The 18,071-nt window shown below is 39.5% G+C and overlaps 1 protein-coding gene across 1 annotated transcript in view; it reads left to right on the top strand.

The window, feature by feature from the left end:
- ENOSF1 (enolase superfamily member 1) overlaps window positions 1-18,071 on the top strand; it is a 63,834-nt gene that overhangs the window by 25,033 nt on the left and 20,730 nt on the right. The window contains exons 5-12 of the mRNA XM_082258784.1: window positions 2,774-2,800; window positions 4,679-4,751; window positions 4,840-4,878; window positions 6,461-6,543; window positions 10,799-10,833; window positions 12,580-12,667; window positions 14,515-14,649; window positions 15,425-15,466. Of these exons, the coding sequence (XP_082114910.1) occupies window positions 2,774-2,800; window positions 4,679-4,751; window positions 4,840-4,878; window positions 6,461-6,543; window positions 10,799-10,833; window positions 12,580-12,667; window positions 14,515-14,649; window positions 15,425-15,466 (522 nt within the window). The remainder of the gene's footprint in view (window positions 1-2,773; window positions 2,801-4,678; window positions 4,752-4,839; window positions 4,879-6,460; window positions 6,544-10,798; window positions 10,834-12,579; window positions 12,668-14,514; window positions 14,650-15,424; window positions 15,467-18,071) is intronic.

Genomic DNA, 18,071 nt, shown 5'->3' on the forward strand with positions numbered 1-18,071 from the left:
AACCGCAGATAGTGTGAACCCAGCCTCACAGGCACCAAACAAAAGAATCAAGCTAAAAAAGTCTACAGGATGCCTCCCTGAAGTTCTTCTCAGCTACCCTCTTCCAGAAAGGTGAAAATGTCAGTTTGGCAGAGTAAAGCAGTTCAGCTGCACACCTACACAACAGCTTATACACAGTATACAAAAGCCAGTGATATTAGTAACACTTGCTGTGGCAAAATAAACTAGAACTAGACAAGAGTGAGCTTCCCTGCGCACAAAAAAAAGGCCACTTGACTAAAACGTAACTTCTATTGTAAATCATAAAAAGTATGTAATTGACCATATCAGGTGGATACCTATAGGATGAGGTCAATGCCATTATATATGAATCAACGTTCTATCTCAATGTGGTAATATTAACATCTACCTAGTTTAAATGGTGAAACTTCTCTTGATATATACATATAGACAATATGAGGGTTATATTTTCCCCTTCCTACATTCAATATAAAGGCTCCAGGCTGTTTAGAGGATATATAAACTTAACCACTTTACCACCGGAGGATTTTCCTGCTAAAAGACCAGGGTTTTTTTTGCGATTTTTTTTTTACTGCGTGAGTTTAACGGACAATTGCGCGGTCGTGCGACGCTGTACCTAAACGAATTTCACGTCCTTTTTTTCCCACAAACAGAGCTTTCTTTTGGTGGTATTTGATCACCTGTGCGATTTTTTGATCACGCGCTATAAACAAAAAAAGCGTAATTTTTGCAAAAACAACAATATTTTTCACTTTTTTTTATATGAAATTCCCCCAAAAAAAATGTAAAAATCAAAATTTTTTAACATTTTCGGCCAATTTGTTTCACGCTACCTATGTTTGGTAAAAAAAATCGCAAAAAGCGTATTTTGATTGGTTTGCACAAAAGTTATCGCGTTTACTAACAAAGGGAAAGATTTTTGTCATTTTTGGTGTTTTTTTTTTAACGAGTAATGGCGGCGATCTGCGATTTTTTTTTTTGCGGTACTGCGACATTGCGGCGGACAGATCGGACCCTTGACTGACATTTTTGACACTTTTGGGGGTACCAGTGACATTACTGCAGTAATCAGTGCTATATATATGCACTGTTACTGCAAAAATGACACTGGCAGGGAAGGGGTTAACAGTATTGGACAGGGAGGGGTTAAGTGTGTCCTAGGGGCGTGATTCTAACTGTGCAGGGACAGGTCTACTAGTGTAAAAACAAAGATCAACAGTTCTACATAGTAGAACTGTCTGATCTTCACTTTTACACAGGGAGAACTGACAGGCGGCTTGTTTACATAAGCCGCTCTGTCTTTCTCCCGCTGTACCAGCGATCGTAGTGTGACCGGCGGACATCGGGTCCGCTAGTCACACTCCCGCACTCCTCCGTGAACGACCCGCTATTGGCTCTAGAAGGAGTGACAGGCGAGCGACGTAGACCTACGTCACTCTGCCTGGCCGGGGCCGACTGCCGCAGTAAATATACTGTGCGCAGTCGGCAACCGGTTAAGGTCTACTCGCCAACTGGTATAAAGAGGTGGGGGTATATCTGTCTCTATTCCCATCTATTGGCCACATATAAAAATGAGATGAACAGAAAAAGAGAAAGTATACTAGAAAATACTGTCTTACTGAATATATGGGCTATCTGTCTTCCACCCTATAAAATTATTTATCTCTCAGATATATAATACGGGTACACTCATCCATGTGGACACAAATACCTACTGATGGAGAAGCCCCACATACCACCATATCCACCAAATAGCTTCTCTCAATCAAGACTGCATTGACACAAGGCATATCTCACCCCACAAAATACAAAGTTGGTGGGGGGGGGGGGGGGGAATGATGTGTCAGGACAAAAATTATATCATGTGAACCTAAATATAAATAAAGTCAGGAGGTGCTCCCAAAATCCAATCACCCAAACCTAACATGTCTCCTCAAATAGAGCTTTGTCTGAGGTAAAATAAAAAATCACAGAAAAGTGAAGAAAATGAGCAACCAAGACTAGCTGACATGGTGAAAAAAATGGTATCTTTTGTTTGTAGTCCCTCTATTTATAACCTGGCCATCTAAGATGGCCGCCACACATGCTCATTGCTAAGGGGAATCCTATCACCATCTTGTGGATGAAAATCAGAACTACAAGGCAATCACTTGAAATAACTTGAAATTATTATTCACCTACACAACAGGTAGCAAAGCAAATGAGCTACACATACAACCTTTAAACAGTCTCTGAATATAATTAAAGTGGTTCTAAAGGCAGAAGATTTTCTATCTTTATTCATTCCATGCATTAAGATAAAAAACTTTCTGTGTGCTGCAGCCCTCCTCAGCCCCATCTCGAACCAGTGAATAATGCATGAGATACTTGGCTGTCCGGGACTCTCTCTCCTGATTGGCTGAGACACAGCAGTAGGCGCAATTGGCTCCCGCTGCTGTTAAGCAATGTCAGTAAGACCAATGAGGAGAGGGGGCGGGGCCGAGCCACGGCTCTGTGTCTGAATAGACACACAGAGCCTCAGCTCGGGTGCCCTCATAGCAAGTTGCTTGCTATGGGGGCACTCGGCAGAAGGGAGGAGCCAGGAATTTGTGAAGGGACCTGTGAAGATTATGATCTAGGCTGCTATGTGCAAAAACACTGCACAGAGCAGGTAAGTATAACATGTTTGTTATTTTTTTACCCAAATATTAACTACAATCTATTATTACTACCTTTTTTATATTGATTTTTTTGTTTGCTTTTTGTATTCTAGCCTCTCTGGAAGTTGCTGGCTGACATGGTAAGGATATATGCAATGCCGTACTCCAAGCTAATTGTTATATAGAGTTTTTGTGGTTCTATACAGCTGTTGTTATGATCTAGGCACCCCTGCCAGGCATTATAGGTATGTTTACTACTGTAGACCACACTGCGGTTAAGCAGTTCAGCTTAGTCCTGGGCCAATCACAGCTTTTGACTAGACAATAAAGGAGCTGTTGCTGATGTGGTTATTCCTGTGCTTCATACGCCTGACAAGTGGACATTGTTCTGATATTACCTGAATGCTTATATGCAAGGGACTACAAAAGGCTGTTAGCAAGACACATTTTGGTACTTATGCTGATATACTGTATACAAATACAGTTACTATTTAGTGATTACATAACTATATTACATTTGTAATATCTGTCTGAAGTTCAGTTTTAATTAGTCCATGGGGGCGCTGCCGCTAACTAGTGATCGACCGATATTGTTTTTTTGTTGCCGATACCGATATTTTGGTCAATGCATATCGGTATTGGCCGATATGGGACGATATTTTCGTACATTTAAAATTTTTTATTTTTTTTTGACACGTACTCTTGTGGAGGGATCTGGGGGTCTAAAAGACCCCAAACTCCTCCTCTGCACTTAAAAGCATTCAAAACGCCAAGTTTGGCTGTTTTGAATGCTGTAATTATTTTAATCTGGCGCCAGTACCCGGAAGTGAAGTCATGATATCACTTCGGGGTTTTTGCATGGAGACTCGATCAGAGCCAAATGCATCTTTGATCGGGTCTTAGGCGGCCTTGCAGGCTGGTTGCCCGGGTCTCGCGGTGGGACGGGAAACCTGGGCGAGCCGCGGAAGGTTCCTTGTAATGACAGCCGAGCGGCTTCTCAGCCGCATCGGGTTGTCATTACAAGACAGCCGATCTTTGGCTATGGACGGCGGTACCGGGGTGATGCCTCTAGCTGCAGGCATCACTCCGGTACAAGCACTTTCCCGAAATATCGGCAATATCGGTCACCTTGGTGGCCGATTCCGATATTTTGGGGAAAGTGCAGATCGGCCCTCAATATATCGGCTTTGACAATAATCGGTCGATCCCTGACGCTAACCCACACCACACTCATGAACTGCATTCTCCTTTGTGAGAAGCCTTAGATAGAAGCTTCGCAAATGTGCAGCTCAGACCACATTTACGGCCTGCTCTGTGCGAGCATGCGGTAGACCCGTGACAGTGCAACACTTGAGGGTTCTGTTTCGTAGGGAAGTCTGTCATAATGTGCTATTATGCAATGCATACTAGTATATTATGGCTTAAAGCTGTCAGGGGACACATTTTTTTAAAATAAGAAGCAAGACTTTACTACCGCTTTAAAGCAGGAAAAACAAAAGAAAAGGTAATTAAAAGACCAAATGAATGCTTTTTCAGCAATACTCCCCTTCAGTCCAGAACTGTACACTGAAGTACTTCTTTTATACCCCAATATGTTCCCACTCTTTTGAGTTGAATGAGAGTCCATATCATTCAACCCAATTCTGCTACAATGCCTATGACTGGACAGAAAAGGAGAAATTGCACAGTGATGAGTTTGGCTCTCTACTTTCTCCTCTTCAGCATGCTTTTTGTCAGCACATGAACTGATTGGGCTGTTTCTTCTTTTCTCACTCTGAGCTCTACTGTACAAAGACTGCAAAAGGGTGGTACCAAATAAAATTCAGGTGCTTAAAATACATTTTAAATTTTTATTGATACAGAAGTGCATGAATGTATGTGTTTTGTATCGGCCTGTGGTTCGGCTTAAAAACATATCATAGAGCTTTTTTAACTTTGTAATAGACTGTTTCATTCTTCTTAATCTGCAACTATAGGTTAATGGTAATGTGTTTTTTTTTTCCTTTTATATCCAACAGACTCCAGAGCAGCTGGTATCTTGCATTGATTTCAGATACATAACAGATGCACTGACAGAGAAAGAAGCTCTTGGTAGGCCACATTTTTACACCAGGGTCACAATATGAAATGATTATATTTTCCACACTGGGGATATTTTATATGCAATAATGTTTTGCAGAAATACTTCAAAATGGAAAACAAGAACAAGAAAGCAGAGGTAAATCGCTAACCATACCAAGCTGTTATGTGCACTTGCACATATGTTTATGATCTATATTTGTCACAATACACTCTATTTCCCTGTGGTGCTGCTATGACACTCTATCATAGTGATGACCAACTTTTTTTTGGATGCATTTTTTATTTATAGAAAGTTTTCACAGTTACAATAAGCAGAAAACATAGAAATACACAAGATACATAGACCTAACCATTCACGTACAATTTTAGAAAGGGGACCAATAGGATACCACTATAAATCTAGATCTAGAGTATTCAACATAGGTACAACATAAACCAATCTTGGGCCAAAAGCATAGCCTAACAAACTGCAAGAGAATTAACCGTTCGTTAATCAATAGCCTGTCATGAAACCCAATGCAGTGTGGAAGGGTATACGGGATGGACAATAAGAGAAATGTAAGCTAAAGAAACAGGGAGAGAGAAAAGGAGAAAAAAATTAAGGGGGGGGGGAAGGAAGGGGGCAGGGGAGGCAGCACCACCAGCAGGAGGAGTAATAATAGTACACTTAGAAATATAAGTCAATAGAGCCACGTGTTAGTAAACCTTTCAGTTGTAGCTTTGAGCGCGCTAGTCAGACCTTCCATTTCCTTAGTGTTGTCCACTTTAAGAATCTATTGCTGTAGAGTAGGTAAATGCACCAACTTTCATAAAAGCAGAATACACGCCCAGGCAGCGTTAACTAGGTGCCTCACCACAAATTTATTTTTTTTCTATATGTGGACAGTGGTACTTCATTGTGGTGCAATATGTAAAAGAAAGGTGTGACTGTTAATGTCCAGTCAGTAAATGTTTGCGTTCCAAAAAGTACCAAGAAACGGACATGACCAGAATAGATGTAAGATGTCCCCTCTCTCAGCACCACACCTCCAACACATTTCATGCACAGAGGGATAAATGCAGTGCAGTAGTGTTGGGTTGCTGTACCACTAGGTTAAGATTTTATACCACAATTCTTGAAATGTATTGCATATAGGTGATTTAAATGAGAGGGTCAAGATCTTTCTGTGTTCTGCCGGGGGTCCAGCATACTTGGAGGTCTTTTTCCCATTTGGCTAGATACCTAAGGGGGTCTGTGAAGATTCTCTGAGTAACAGTTTTGTGGCCAACTTTCTTGATAAAGGGGATCACAAATGCAGCCCTTGATATAACCAAAAAGCCGCACATGCTGAGTATAATGTTACAGAAAACTCTAGTCCACAAAACGCATCGAGTCTGCTGATGTAATGATTGCACTCAACTACCTCCCACCTTTTAGTATTTTGCCATGCTGGTTTCTATGAACCTGAATTTGGGGACCACCTACCAGCTTCTTTACTCTCTTGGTTTTTACATATTGTACATGCTATGTTTGCATATTTGTATGTACCAATAAATGTGTCACTATTGTCCGGCCAGCCTTGTCATGTTTCTCATGTAAAGTACCAACCCTCCGTTATTTCGGTTTTTTGATAAATAAACAAATATAAATCATAGAACATGAAATAAAATATTATAACGATAAATAAAAAATGTACCAGTATATAAAGTAACAAAGATTATGTTTTATTTGTTATTAGAGCAGTACATGTTAAAGAATGGATACCCTGCATATACCACATCATGTGCCTGGTTAGGCTATCCAGATGAACAGCTAAAAAAGGTTTGAGTTAATGATATGGGAATAATCTATTTGTTCCTTGGTTTGCATGTATGTTCTTCATTATTTTTAACGTGGCCATTGTAGAATGGTTTATTGCAATCCCCAAAATAACTTCTGAATTAATGGAAGATGAGTAAAAGATTAAAAATCCACTTCACTGGTTATTAGCCCAATCTACTATACAGATACTCCTCATTTAACCACTTACCCGTTTAACGACCGCTCGGACTTACGACCAGCTCTCCCGACCAGTGCAGGACGTCATGTCATCACTCTGCATCAGCCTCGTTCTCACTCCCGGCCTGCTGTTTTACAGGTATGTACTGTACTGTACTCGATGCTCCTCAATGCCCCTTCCAGCGTTCTTTCTACCATTTTATGTCTTTACTTACAGTAATGTAATGTGTTCTTGTACTGTACAGGTATTGCCCACACCATGTTCGAAAAGAAAAAAAGCGTGCGTGCACCTGCAGAAAATGCTCTAAAAAAAGGAAAACCTATTGATCTTGATATGAAAATAAAAATCATTAAGGACTATGAGGCTGGCAAGAAAGTTAAAGAAATAGCAAGTGAATTGGAACTTGCACTTTCTACCATTTCAACATTCCTAAGGGATAAGGATAGAATGAAAGAGGCAGTAAAAGCATCGACAGGGTATCAAGCCATAATAACTAGAAATTGCTGGCGGTATGGATTGATGACCAAATAGAAAAAAGAATGACAATGAGTTTTTTATTGATTCAAACCAAAGGACGCAGTATTTTTGAGAATTTGAAAGTGCACAAAGGAGAAGAATCGACAAACATTTACAGCAAGTCATGGATGGTTTCAAAGGTTGCATGGGAGATTCAACCTCCAAAATCGGAGTATCAGTGGTGAGGCTGCAAGTGCAGATGTGGAAGAAGCTGAAAAAATTTGTGGTTGAATTTGATAAAAATCATCGAAAAAGGTGGCTTCTGTCCAGAGCAGATATTTAACATGGATGAAAATTAACTTTTTTGGGAAAAAATGCTGAAAGGTCCTACATACACAAAGACGTTAAAACAATGCCCGGTGTTGAGGCTTTTAAAGACAGGGTCACATTGTTGTTGGGAGGAAATGTTGCTGGGTTTAAGTTAAAGCCTCTTCTCGTTTATTGTTCACAGAACCTATGTGCATTGAAGCAGGTTAGTTAGCACGCACTGACTGTTTATTATCGTATAAAAATAACAAAGCATGGATGACATCAGCTTTATTTGATGACTGGTTCATCAGTTGTTTAATACCCTCAGTCAAGCATTATTGTCTACAAAGGGTGTTCCCTTTAAAATTATCCTCCTGCTTGGCAATGCCCCAGGCCACCCCCAGCATCTTGATGACCTACATCCAGATGTAAAGGTGGTATCTGCCTAAAAAACAAAACTGCTATTCTACAACCCATGGATCAGGGTGCAATAGCAACATTCAAGGCCTACTATTTGCACACCACCTTTTCCAAAGCTGTAGCAGCAACTGAAAATGATGAAGTTACCCTTTTGTGGTTTTTGGAAAGCTTACAACATTTTACACTGCATAAAAAGCATTGCATCGGCTTGGGAGAAAGTAACAGAAAAGTGTATGCAGGGTATATGGAAAAAAAAGGGTTTTATGAACAATGGCTAAGGGTTTGAGGAAACATATGTTGAAAGTGTGTGGAACGGCAGATGAAGGAACTCTTGTGATGTAACCCTGAAATGTATGACAAAAAAAAAAGAAAATTACAAAGCAGAGCACCTTAAAAGAATTCTTCTTGCAAGCTACCTCTACCAGTTTGATGATTTGATGATGACTAAAATGTTACTCTAAATGTCTACTGTACGTTTTTTGGGCACTGTACATCATTATATCCTGTACAGTACTATACAGGATTATTGTTGTTTATATTTTTGTGTTCTGTACTTATGCAAATCAAAACAACTTTATTGAGTTGGAGTTTTGTGTTTAGACTTTTTTTTCCAGAATACAGTACAGTATTGTAGTTAGGAATGCTTAAAATATGAATTACTTGTGGCTCCTCTTTTAATGACCTGGTAGCGGGAACAGAACCTGATCGTTAAGTGAGGAGTACCTGTATTACTCTTCCCCTGGTTCAAATTTGCTGTTTCATATTTTTTTTCTCTTTTCTTTTTTTTTTTTTAAAAGCCTGGTGCATCAAAACTACGAGCTAAAATCTCATTAATCTATAGCAACAAGTGGGTATCTCACTTGTATTTTTTTGATACTAACCCTTATTCTTGACAGCATCAAGCTGAAATTTGAAAAAAGAAAACAGGGCACAAAAAGGTGTACCTTCAAAACACCATCCTGGTTCTACTGGGTAATACAGGAGGAAGTGTGGAAGTATTGCCAAGATAGCGTATATGAATCGTAAACCTTTTACATTTTTGATATTGTTGTTTCTTTCTAGTAGTGCTTATATTTTTATTTCTTTTCTTTTTTTTCCCTCTCTTATTTATACTGGTAACATTTTAACCATTTAATATTTTACAGGGCTCAAGGGATTATCAGTAGCGGATGAGTTAGGCATAAACCTCTCCTATTTTTCCAACTCAGTTTTGGGGGTGGTGCAGATGAGCCCTTTGCAGTTCAACAACTTCATTGTATTTTACTATGGGGGTGTCCCACGCTGTTTTATGGCCCCTTTCCACCTGACACACTTGCCTAATGAGTACTGTCATATCAACATAGCAGACAGCCACCATTATTTTGGCTTGGCAATAAGGGTGACATCAATTAATAATTTATTTGGGGCTTATGAAAATATTTGTATGTATTCTGTTAAATGCATAGATGTATATATTTTGCATGAATTATTTCAAATGCATATTTAATTCTGTAATTTGTCCTATTTAAAATTACATTATTAATATGTAGCTGGTACTGGTCATTCAAAATGATTTACAATGAAATAAAGGATTTTTGTTATTTTATTTTTGTTTTTGTTATAGTGTGTAATTAAAAAAGAAACAATATTGTTTGATCATTGATATGTAACTTTACATATAACTAGTTTAAAAAAATAGATATAAAAAAAAAAGCATTAACATACAGTATCTAAGGCATGGGTGTCCAACCTTTTTGCTTCTCTGGGCCACATTGAGTGTAGAGAAATTTTCTTGGGCCGCATATTAAATATATACTATAGTTAAGGTATATAAGTAATAAAATGCCGCCGCGCCCTTCCCGCGCCACCGCGCCCCTCACACTGATTTAACACAACTAGAGGATGATAAAATGAAATGTAATCAGTATACAGAGGTTTACTTCTTCTGAGCGATAATAAAGGAACACTCTAACTAACAAGACCACTTCAGTGATTTGAAGTGGTCATGGTGGTAGGAGTCAGAAACACTGCACATGTTCTCCTCCCCCCTCTGAGGCAGCCTCTGCCTACCGTTAGTTGGAAGCTGCTGTGGCCGTGCACCCGACCTGACTTCCCTCCTCCCCAGAAAAAAAAAATTGTCAGGGGGCAGTGGGCCGCATTGCCTGAGGTTCCTGGCCTCATGCGGCCCTCGGGCCGCAGGTTGGACATGCCTGATCTAAGGGGAGAAGAAAAGGAACTTAAGGACATTGTTATTTAGGTTTATTAGGTGTTAACTACAAGTTAATAGGAGATAAAATAGATTTTGTTAACTGATGATATGTGCAGAACAATGGACATTTATCTGATCTGCACATCAAATAACCACTTGACATATGACCGTAATATTGCTAAAAAAGATATTTATCAGTGAACCTGTTTTTTGCAGCTTTTTTAAATACAGGAACCAGTCCAGTGGTCCCTGAGACACTGAGACACATCGTGGTATAGCTGGTTTTCTGATTATACTAGAAACTGGTTAGAAGATTTTTTTTTAGTTGCCCTTATCCCTATAGGCTACACAAAAAACTAAGCGGGACCCTGCATTCTTCTTGAAGATATCAAGGCATCCTACAGTGCTGCCTAAAAAGTCTTCTGTTCAGCACTAGAGAAAGGTGCTGGGAGAACGCCATTATTTTAGACATCTTCTAGACTTTAGTTTATGGACCACACCAGTCTGTTCAAATACGGTGCAATTTCCCCTACGCTGCAGGGATATACCATGCGGGTATCTTTTTTACCAGATAAAATAAAATGTTGGTACATTATATATAAATGTTTTTATGTTATCTTTAATTACAGGTCATTGTTTTTTTTTTTTTTTTTTAAAGCACTGGTTGTATAGGTTTCATTCTAACATTTGTTGTTATATTCTAGTTGTGTACAGATGCACTCAAGGAAGGGTGGACGAGGTATTTATTTAAATATTTTTTTCTATATAAATCTGTATGTTCTAGATAACGTTAAACATTTTGGGAGTTTGACAGTTCCCAGCTATTAAGGGGTTTTCCTATGTATATAGAATGTTAGCATTTTATATTCATTTACGGTACATCAGTTTATGTCCAATTTTAATTTCAGCTCCAGTCAAAACCTTTTTTCTTTGGATTTTGATAGATTAGAGAAGAGTTAAACCTCTGTCAATTTTTAATTACAGTGTCCCAATATGGCCACAAACCGCAATAAAATCCCTAAAACGATCTCACCCCTTCCACTCTATACTAAAATTTAGTTTATTCTCTGTAAATGACTTCTACTTCCAGTTGGGGTGACAAGGGGACAGGATGTATGGAGAAGTTTGTACAACAAACAACACTGAAAACCTAAGGGAAGTTGTAACCCTTCCCCACTCTATCCAAAACAAAAAAAAAGATTTGTCTGGAGTTAGCCTTATGATGGGTATGGATCAATGCACAAGTAAAAAAAGATAAAGTGGTTGTAAACCCACTTAGTGTTATGAAAGCCAGGGGATTGCGTGATTTTTACTAAGCGTCCTGTATGTGTGCTTTATAAAAAAAAAAAAAAAAAAGCCATTCTATACCTGATTTAATAGCGGCGCTCACGTGACTGGCTGGCTCTCCTCTCTCCTGATCTGACAGGTACAGTGGAAGGGGCTGAGATTCCCCCACTGACTGCAGTTGGTAGGAGAAGAGATAGAGCCAGCCAGTCATGTGACCGCCAAGCGGCGCTTTTAAATCAGTTATAGTACGGCTTTTTTTTTTAATAAAGCACACATACAGGACACTTAGTATTATGAAAGCCAGGGGATCACGTAAGCCAGGGGGAAGGAGGACACAGGAGAGTTGCAGATAGCAGCGTCTGACAGAGGCACCTAAACTGACCACGGTGTCAGGGCTTAGCAGCCATGATATACCATGGTCAGCTTACAGGGGGGAGAGCAGAAACTGGCAGGATCAGCTAGGTTTTTCAGGTGTTACAGGGGGGCAACTTACACAGCACAAGCACTGTGCTATATAAGATGCTTTAGAGGAGCAGGATCAATTTTTTTTTTTTTTAGGTCAACAAACGTTTTAAGGAAACTATCACAAGCATGCAGAAAACCATAAACTCCTTATAAATAAACCTTGAGGAGATTAAACTGGGGTCCCCAGGTTTTCTAAGCAGCATTGCTATCTACCTAGACACTGACACTAAGGGGTCAATGTATAAAACATTCCTTATGTGAATGTGTCAATCATTTGCAAGAAATCTTTGCCTTAATTTGCTTATTATGTTAATTTCCTAGGGTTGTCATTGCCATCTAGTGGCAATAATTTTGTATTTTTCTGACTGAAGCATTTCACTAGATTGTACTTCCGATCATAGGGAGCAAATTTATTATATGAAGATTTGTTGTGCCTGTGCAAATGATTGACACATTCTAACAGCAGAAGTTTTATACACAGAAACCTACGTTTTTTGGGGGGGTTTTTTGCCATTCCTGTTTAAGTGGGCATACAACTAGTGCTGACAGGTAAACATATCAGAAATACATGTATATTCTGAGTATATGGTTGTCCTTTATGTCTGGATATGTAATATTGGCTTCTGTTCATTATGATGCCAGCAGATTTTAGAAGTAGCATTAACAATGATATCCACCTGCTACAGTAATTATATATATTTATGTTCTGTATTATTCATTTTATTATTTTTAGATTTAAAGTGAAAGTAGGGGCAGATTTACAAGATGATATTAGAAGGTGTAAACTTATTAGAGAAATGATTGGGCCTGACAAAAAATTGGTAAGTAAACAAAATATATTTTAACCATTTATATAATGCTCATATATTGTAAACTACCTTTATAGGATTCCTAAAGCTGGGTATTGAAGAATATAGTTTTCTGCTACTTAAAAGCAGTGCCGGGACAAGGTCATCCAGCACCCAGGGTAAAGATGCCAAACTGCGCCCCCCCCCCTTCTCTGCAAGGTTAGTGTCAGGGTGCCCCCGTCCTTGCAATAAACTGTTGTGCCCAGTGTAGACGCCCCTCCTGCCCACCCCTTGTCCTAGCCCTGCTGAAAGGTACAACTGACTTTCACCCATGTATATGGCTACTGTTTCTGATTTCTCCTCCTGAAAGTGCTGTCTGCCTGGCTGTCATAACACTTAACTTTACTTGGCTAGCACTACAGAGGAAAAAGATTTGGGGGTACTTATTTCAAATGATTGCAAAATAATCAAACAGTGTGACCAGCCAGTGGGGAAAACAAATACAATTCAAGGATGCATCACTAGAGGGATCCCCAGCTGATTCCTCTATAAAGATCTTTATTGAGACATCATTTAGAATACTGTGTCCAGTTCTAGAGACCTCGCTTACAAAAAGATATTAAAAAACTAGAATGAGTCCAAAGTGGAGTAACAAAAACGGTGAAAGGTCTGGAGGATAAAACATATCGAGAGCGACTTCAGGAACTTATTATGTACAGTCTGGAGGAAAGAAGGGAACGGGGAGACATGACTGAAACCTTTAAATACATCAAGGGTGTAAACAAGGTTCAGGAGGGCAGTATTTTCAATATAAAACCAAAATCAAGAACACGGGGACATGACCTCAAACTGACAGGAGGAATGTTCAAAACGAATCTTAGAAAGTATTATTTTACTAAAAGCGTAGTTTATGCTTAGAAAAAACTTCCAGCAGAGGTAGTGAGGCAGTCAATGCTGTAAATGGCTTCAAACATGCTTGGGACAAACCTAGAACTCTACTCTACTCTACTCTACATACATGAGGGTAAGGAGTGCTGACTTCTCTGGCAGCATAATTTTTGCAGGTACACTCCAGTTACAAATAAAAATGAAGTGTTGATAATGAAATGTGTGCTGGGAGCACAGTCTACCTGACAATATTTAATCAGTCTGGTGGTCTGAGAACTCTTTGTGATACAAGAGAGGATTTTTTAATAAACACAGCATCTTGCTTTCTTCTACATATAGAAAGTCTTATGTGAAGAAAGTCCGAGCTAAAAAGTTTCTCTCTGTGAAAACTGTAGTTCTGCATCTTGGAGTAAGTTTATTAGATCAGATGAGTGATGACCATATACTGTAAGAAAGTTATTAGCTTATAAATGCAAAATATCTGGCTGTTGAGAGACACACTGGGCTGAATTAAAGCAGAGCTAAATGTACAGCATGCTCTCAAGCTTTTGCCATATTATCCAAGTATGCATATTATGACAGACTCATGTCCTAGTGTGACCTTCAGCAAAGACCAGTCCATGTTACCCTTGATCGCTTTGTCCACTGCTTCTGCCATCTTCACCCTGTCTTCTTCCAGGTCTGGAGTCTTCCCTCTTTGGCCATTGGATGGCTGGTGATGATCTAACTCCTGAATGTGCAGGATGCCAGGAGTGAGCCAGGAGCATATACTACACTGTCTTTGTGCCTCAGGCAACGAACGCAGTGTCAAATTTTGATAGGAGTTTGGTAAAAGACTTGTAACGTATCTTCCACCAAAAAATTCTACCTGCGATTACATTTTATTTTATTTTTAGAATTAGTTCCTGTTTAACCCTCCTAAACCCATTCCATAACTAGAAAAGCCAAAAATCAAACTTGATGCTGAATTGAATCAATATCATTTTTTTTAGATGCTGGATGCAAACCAGAGGTGGGAAGTGAATGAAGCCATTTCATGGGTGAAAGAGTTAGCTGTTTTCAAACCTCTCTGGATTGAGGAGCCCACATCCCCGGATGATATACTTGGCCATGCAACAATCTCCAAGGTACCATTTTTTTCTTCAAATAAAAACAGTTATTCGAACTAACCTAACATTATGGATATATGATGCCAAGGCATTGTGAAAAAGTTAAAACTTTAAAAATACATCGGCTGTGTAGTGCAGCAACCTAGCTTAAGGCTGCTGTAGTATAGGAAAAAGTGCTATAACTTCACCCCTTTACTGTTACAGTTGGTCTCCCCAGAGTTTCATTGAAATCCCTAGAAAACCTCACTTCTGGCTATAAAAACAATAGGCACACAGTGTCGTGTTTGTTGCTTGGAAGTCTTGTTACTAGGCCTGAGCACTGATATGTGTGTTGGGATAGTGGAAATGTGACTATACGATTACTGATTTTCAGAATGCTAGTTTCATATGGTTTGGTTGAGGATTTAGGGAGGACATCCTCAGCTCTGTGTGTTTTTCTATGAGCCTGTAAGCCTGTGTAGAGCAGGGTGCTTCCCTTCCCACCACTCACATATCAGGAAACTCTAGCTTTGCTGTGTGTATTATGTCAGATCCCTGCCCCTTGCTGTGAGAGCTGAAGAAAATTCTTATGTAGGAGGATTTGGTTCATCCCTGTATATCACCTAGGACTAGTCACTTCACTGTGTATAAGTAAGGGTTTATAGCCACTTCAAGCTTAAAAATATCTATTCTATGTTAAAATATCAAACTCAGATTCTTTACCTAATACTTACACCTTGTAAAATAATACTTAGCTAATCAAAATACATGCAGTAAATGAACATATTTCATAATGGTGTTATTTCTAATTTAGTCTTTAGCTCCACACGGGATAGGAGTTGCTACAGGAGAACAAGTAAGTCTTTAGTGTTTATTTACATGTCTATATTGCATATTTAATTGATGACCAAGTGACCAATTCCAATTCACTAGTACGTGTAAAGATTCTTTGAGATCAAAATAATGAAAGATCACATGTTTGGCAAGTGTGTTTTCTAATCCAACACTGATTATCCCTGCAGCATAGAACAAGGAATAAGCACCAGTGCATTTTCCTAGTTCTGCGACTGAATTTCAAAATTATAAATTAAAGTAGAACTATAGGCAAAACATTTTTTTTTTCTTCATTTTGCATAGAGCCAAGGAAGGTTATAACTAGTGATTGACCGATATCATTTTTTGTTGCCGATACCGATATTTTGGCCATTGTATATCGGTATCGGCCGATATTTTCGTACATTTAATTTTTTTTTTTTTTTTAGCACTTGACAGGTACTCTTGTGGAGAGATCTGGGGGTCTAAAAGACCCCAACCCCCTACTCTGCACTTAAAAGCATTCAAAACGCCAAGTTTGGCTATTTTGAATGCTGTCATTTTTCTTTTTAATCTGGCGCCGAGTCCCCGGAAGTGATGTCATGACATCACTTCTGAGTTTTTACATAGAGACCTGATCCGAGCCAAATGTGGCCTTGATCGGGTCTTAGTGGCCGCGCAAGGCTGGTTGCCTGGCGAGCTGTGGAAGGCGGCGGGAGGGGGGGACGTCCCCTCCCGCTCCTTGTAATGACAGCCGAGCGGCTTCTCAGCCGCATCAGTTGTCATTACAAGACAGCCGACCGTTGGCTATGGACGCCAGTACCGAGGGGATGCCTCTAGCTGCAGGCATCACTCCGGTACAAGCACTTTCCCGAAATATCGGCAATATCGGTCACTTTTCCGATATATCGGGGAAAGTGCAGATCGGCCGTCGATATATAGGCTTTGCCGATAATCGGTCGGTCACTAGTTATAACTCCTGTCAGATTTATTTTGCCCCATCTGTGTTCCATTGCGGAAATTTCCCTTAACTTTCTGTCCCTTAACCAAACAGGAAGAGGGAGGAAAAACAACCCAAAATTTGGGATTTTCTTTTACTTTCACTTTCAGTGCTAATGGTAAACGGGGCAAATAGAGAGGGAGAATCTCCTGAACGGGGACACAGACAACAAAAACTGACAGGTGTTCTAATCCCTCTCCACTCTATCCAAAACTAAAAAAAAAAGGTTTTGCCTTTAGTTATATTTTAATCAAAGAATTAGTAAAGTTAACTGACCCATACTGAAACTTCTAAATTTGTATATCTAAGCTTGTATGAATTTTGATAACAAAGTGGTTAATTAAGGGCAACAAAAAGAAGTATTTTGTATCTCCTAAACTAGTTAAAAAAAGTAAGCTCACTGTGCTACAACTAAATTCTGTTTCAGAAATAAATATTGTTTCAGAAAACAACTCCCTGAGTGAAAAACCTTTATCCCTCTAGCAGCTAGGAATGCAAGGAAGATTTTTTTTTGTTGTTGTGGCCACTACTTGTTTCCTTCCCATATAACTGAGCAGATCTGTCTCCTATGATGTAATATACAGTAGGTGTCCTTCCACCCCCCATGCTCTCCTGTGATATCTATTGGCGTAATGTAGTGAAAAGGGTTGTCAGACATGCAAAATATTTCATTGCATAAGACATAGGACTGCAAATGAGCTGTTTTTCTCATTTTAAAACAGAGATAGGAATGTTAGTTCATCACACTTGCTGATTTCAATTACTCCTTACTGTACAACCGTATCACACTTTTCCAATAAATTGCAACTTTGGAGATTTGTTACTAAATTTTACTGTAGGCTGATCTTGTAGGTCAAATCACATTAAAGTATATTTCTAGTCACATTCCAATAGTCAGCTTGCATTGAAAAATGTAACTTAAAACACCATCCAAAAATTGACTATAAACCTTCATGTATTGATACTGTATATTATTAGTAAGGAATAAATAAACGCTTACTGCTGTAGCTGTAGGCACTAGTGATGTCGCAAACCTAAAATTCGCCGTTCGCGAACGGCGAAAGCGAACATCGGCAAATGTTCACGAACCGGGTGAACCGCCATAGACTTCAATAGGCAGGCGAATTTTAAAACACACAGGGACTCTTTCTGGCCACAATAGTGATGGAAAAGTTGTTTCAAGGGGACTAACACCTGGACTGTGGCATGCCGGAGGGGGATCCATGGCAAAACTCCCGTGGAAAATTACGTAGTTGACGCAGAGTCGGGTTTTGATCCATAAAGGGCATAAATCACCTAACATTCCTAAATTGTTTGGAATAACGTGCTTTAAAACAACCAGTGTGTGAATACGATCAGGTATGATGTTTTATCGGTCAAGTAGTGTAAGGGTTACGCCCGTCGCCCGCTTCACAGTGACAGACCAAACTCTGACAGACCAAACTCCCCGTTTAACAGTCAGTCAGTCAGTCCATTTGCACAACCGCAAACTCCCCATTTGCACAAGGTTGGATACCAAGCTAGCCATGTCCCGTTCCTTGTCCTCACTGACATCATTGAAGGTCTCTTCCTCCACCCAGCCACGTACAACACCAAGGGTCCCCGAAAGGTGACAACAAGCCCCCTGGGACGCCTGCTGTGGCTGGTA

This window comes from Pelophylax lessonae (genome assembly GCF_965119305.1).
Source record: "Pelophylax lessonae genome assembly, chromosome: 5".
Taxonomy (NCBI): Eukaryota; Metazoa; Chordata; class Amphibia; order Anura; family Ranidae; genus Pelophylax; species Pelophylax lessonae.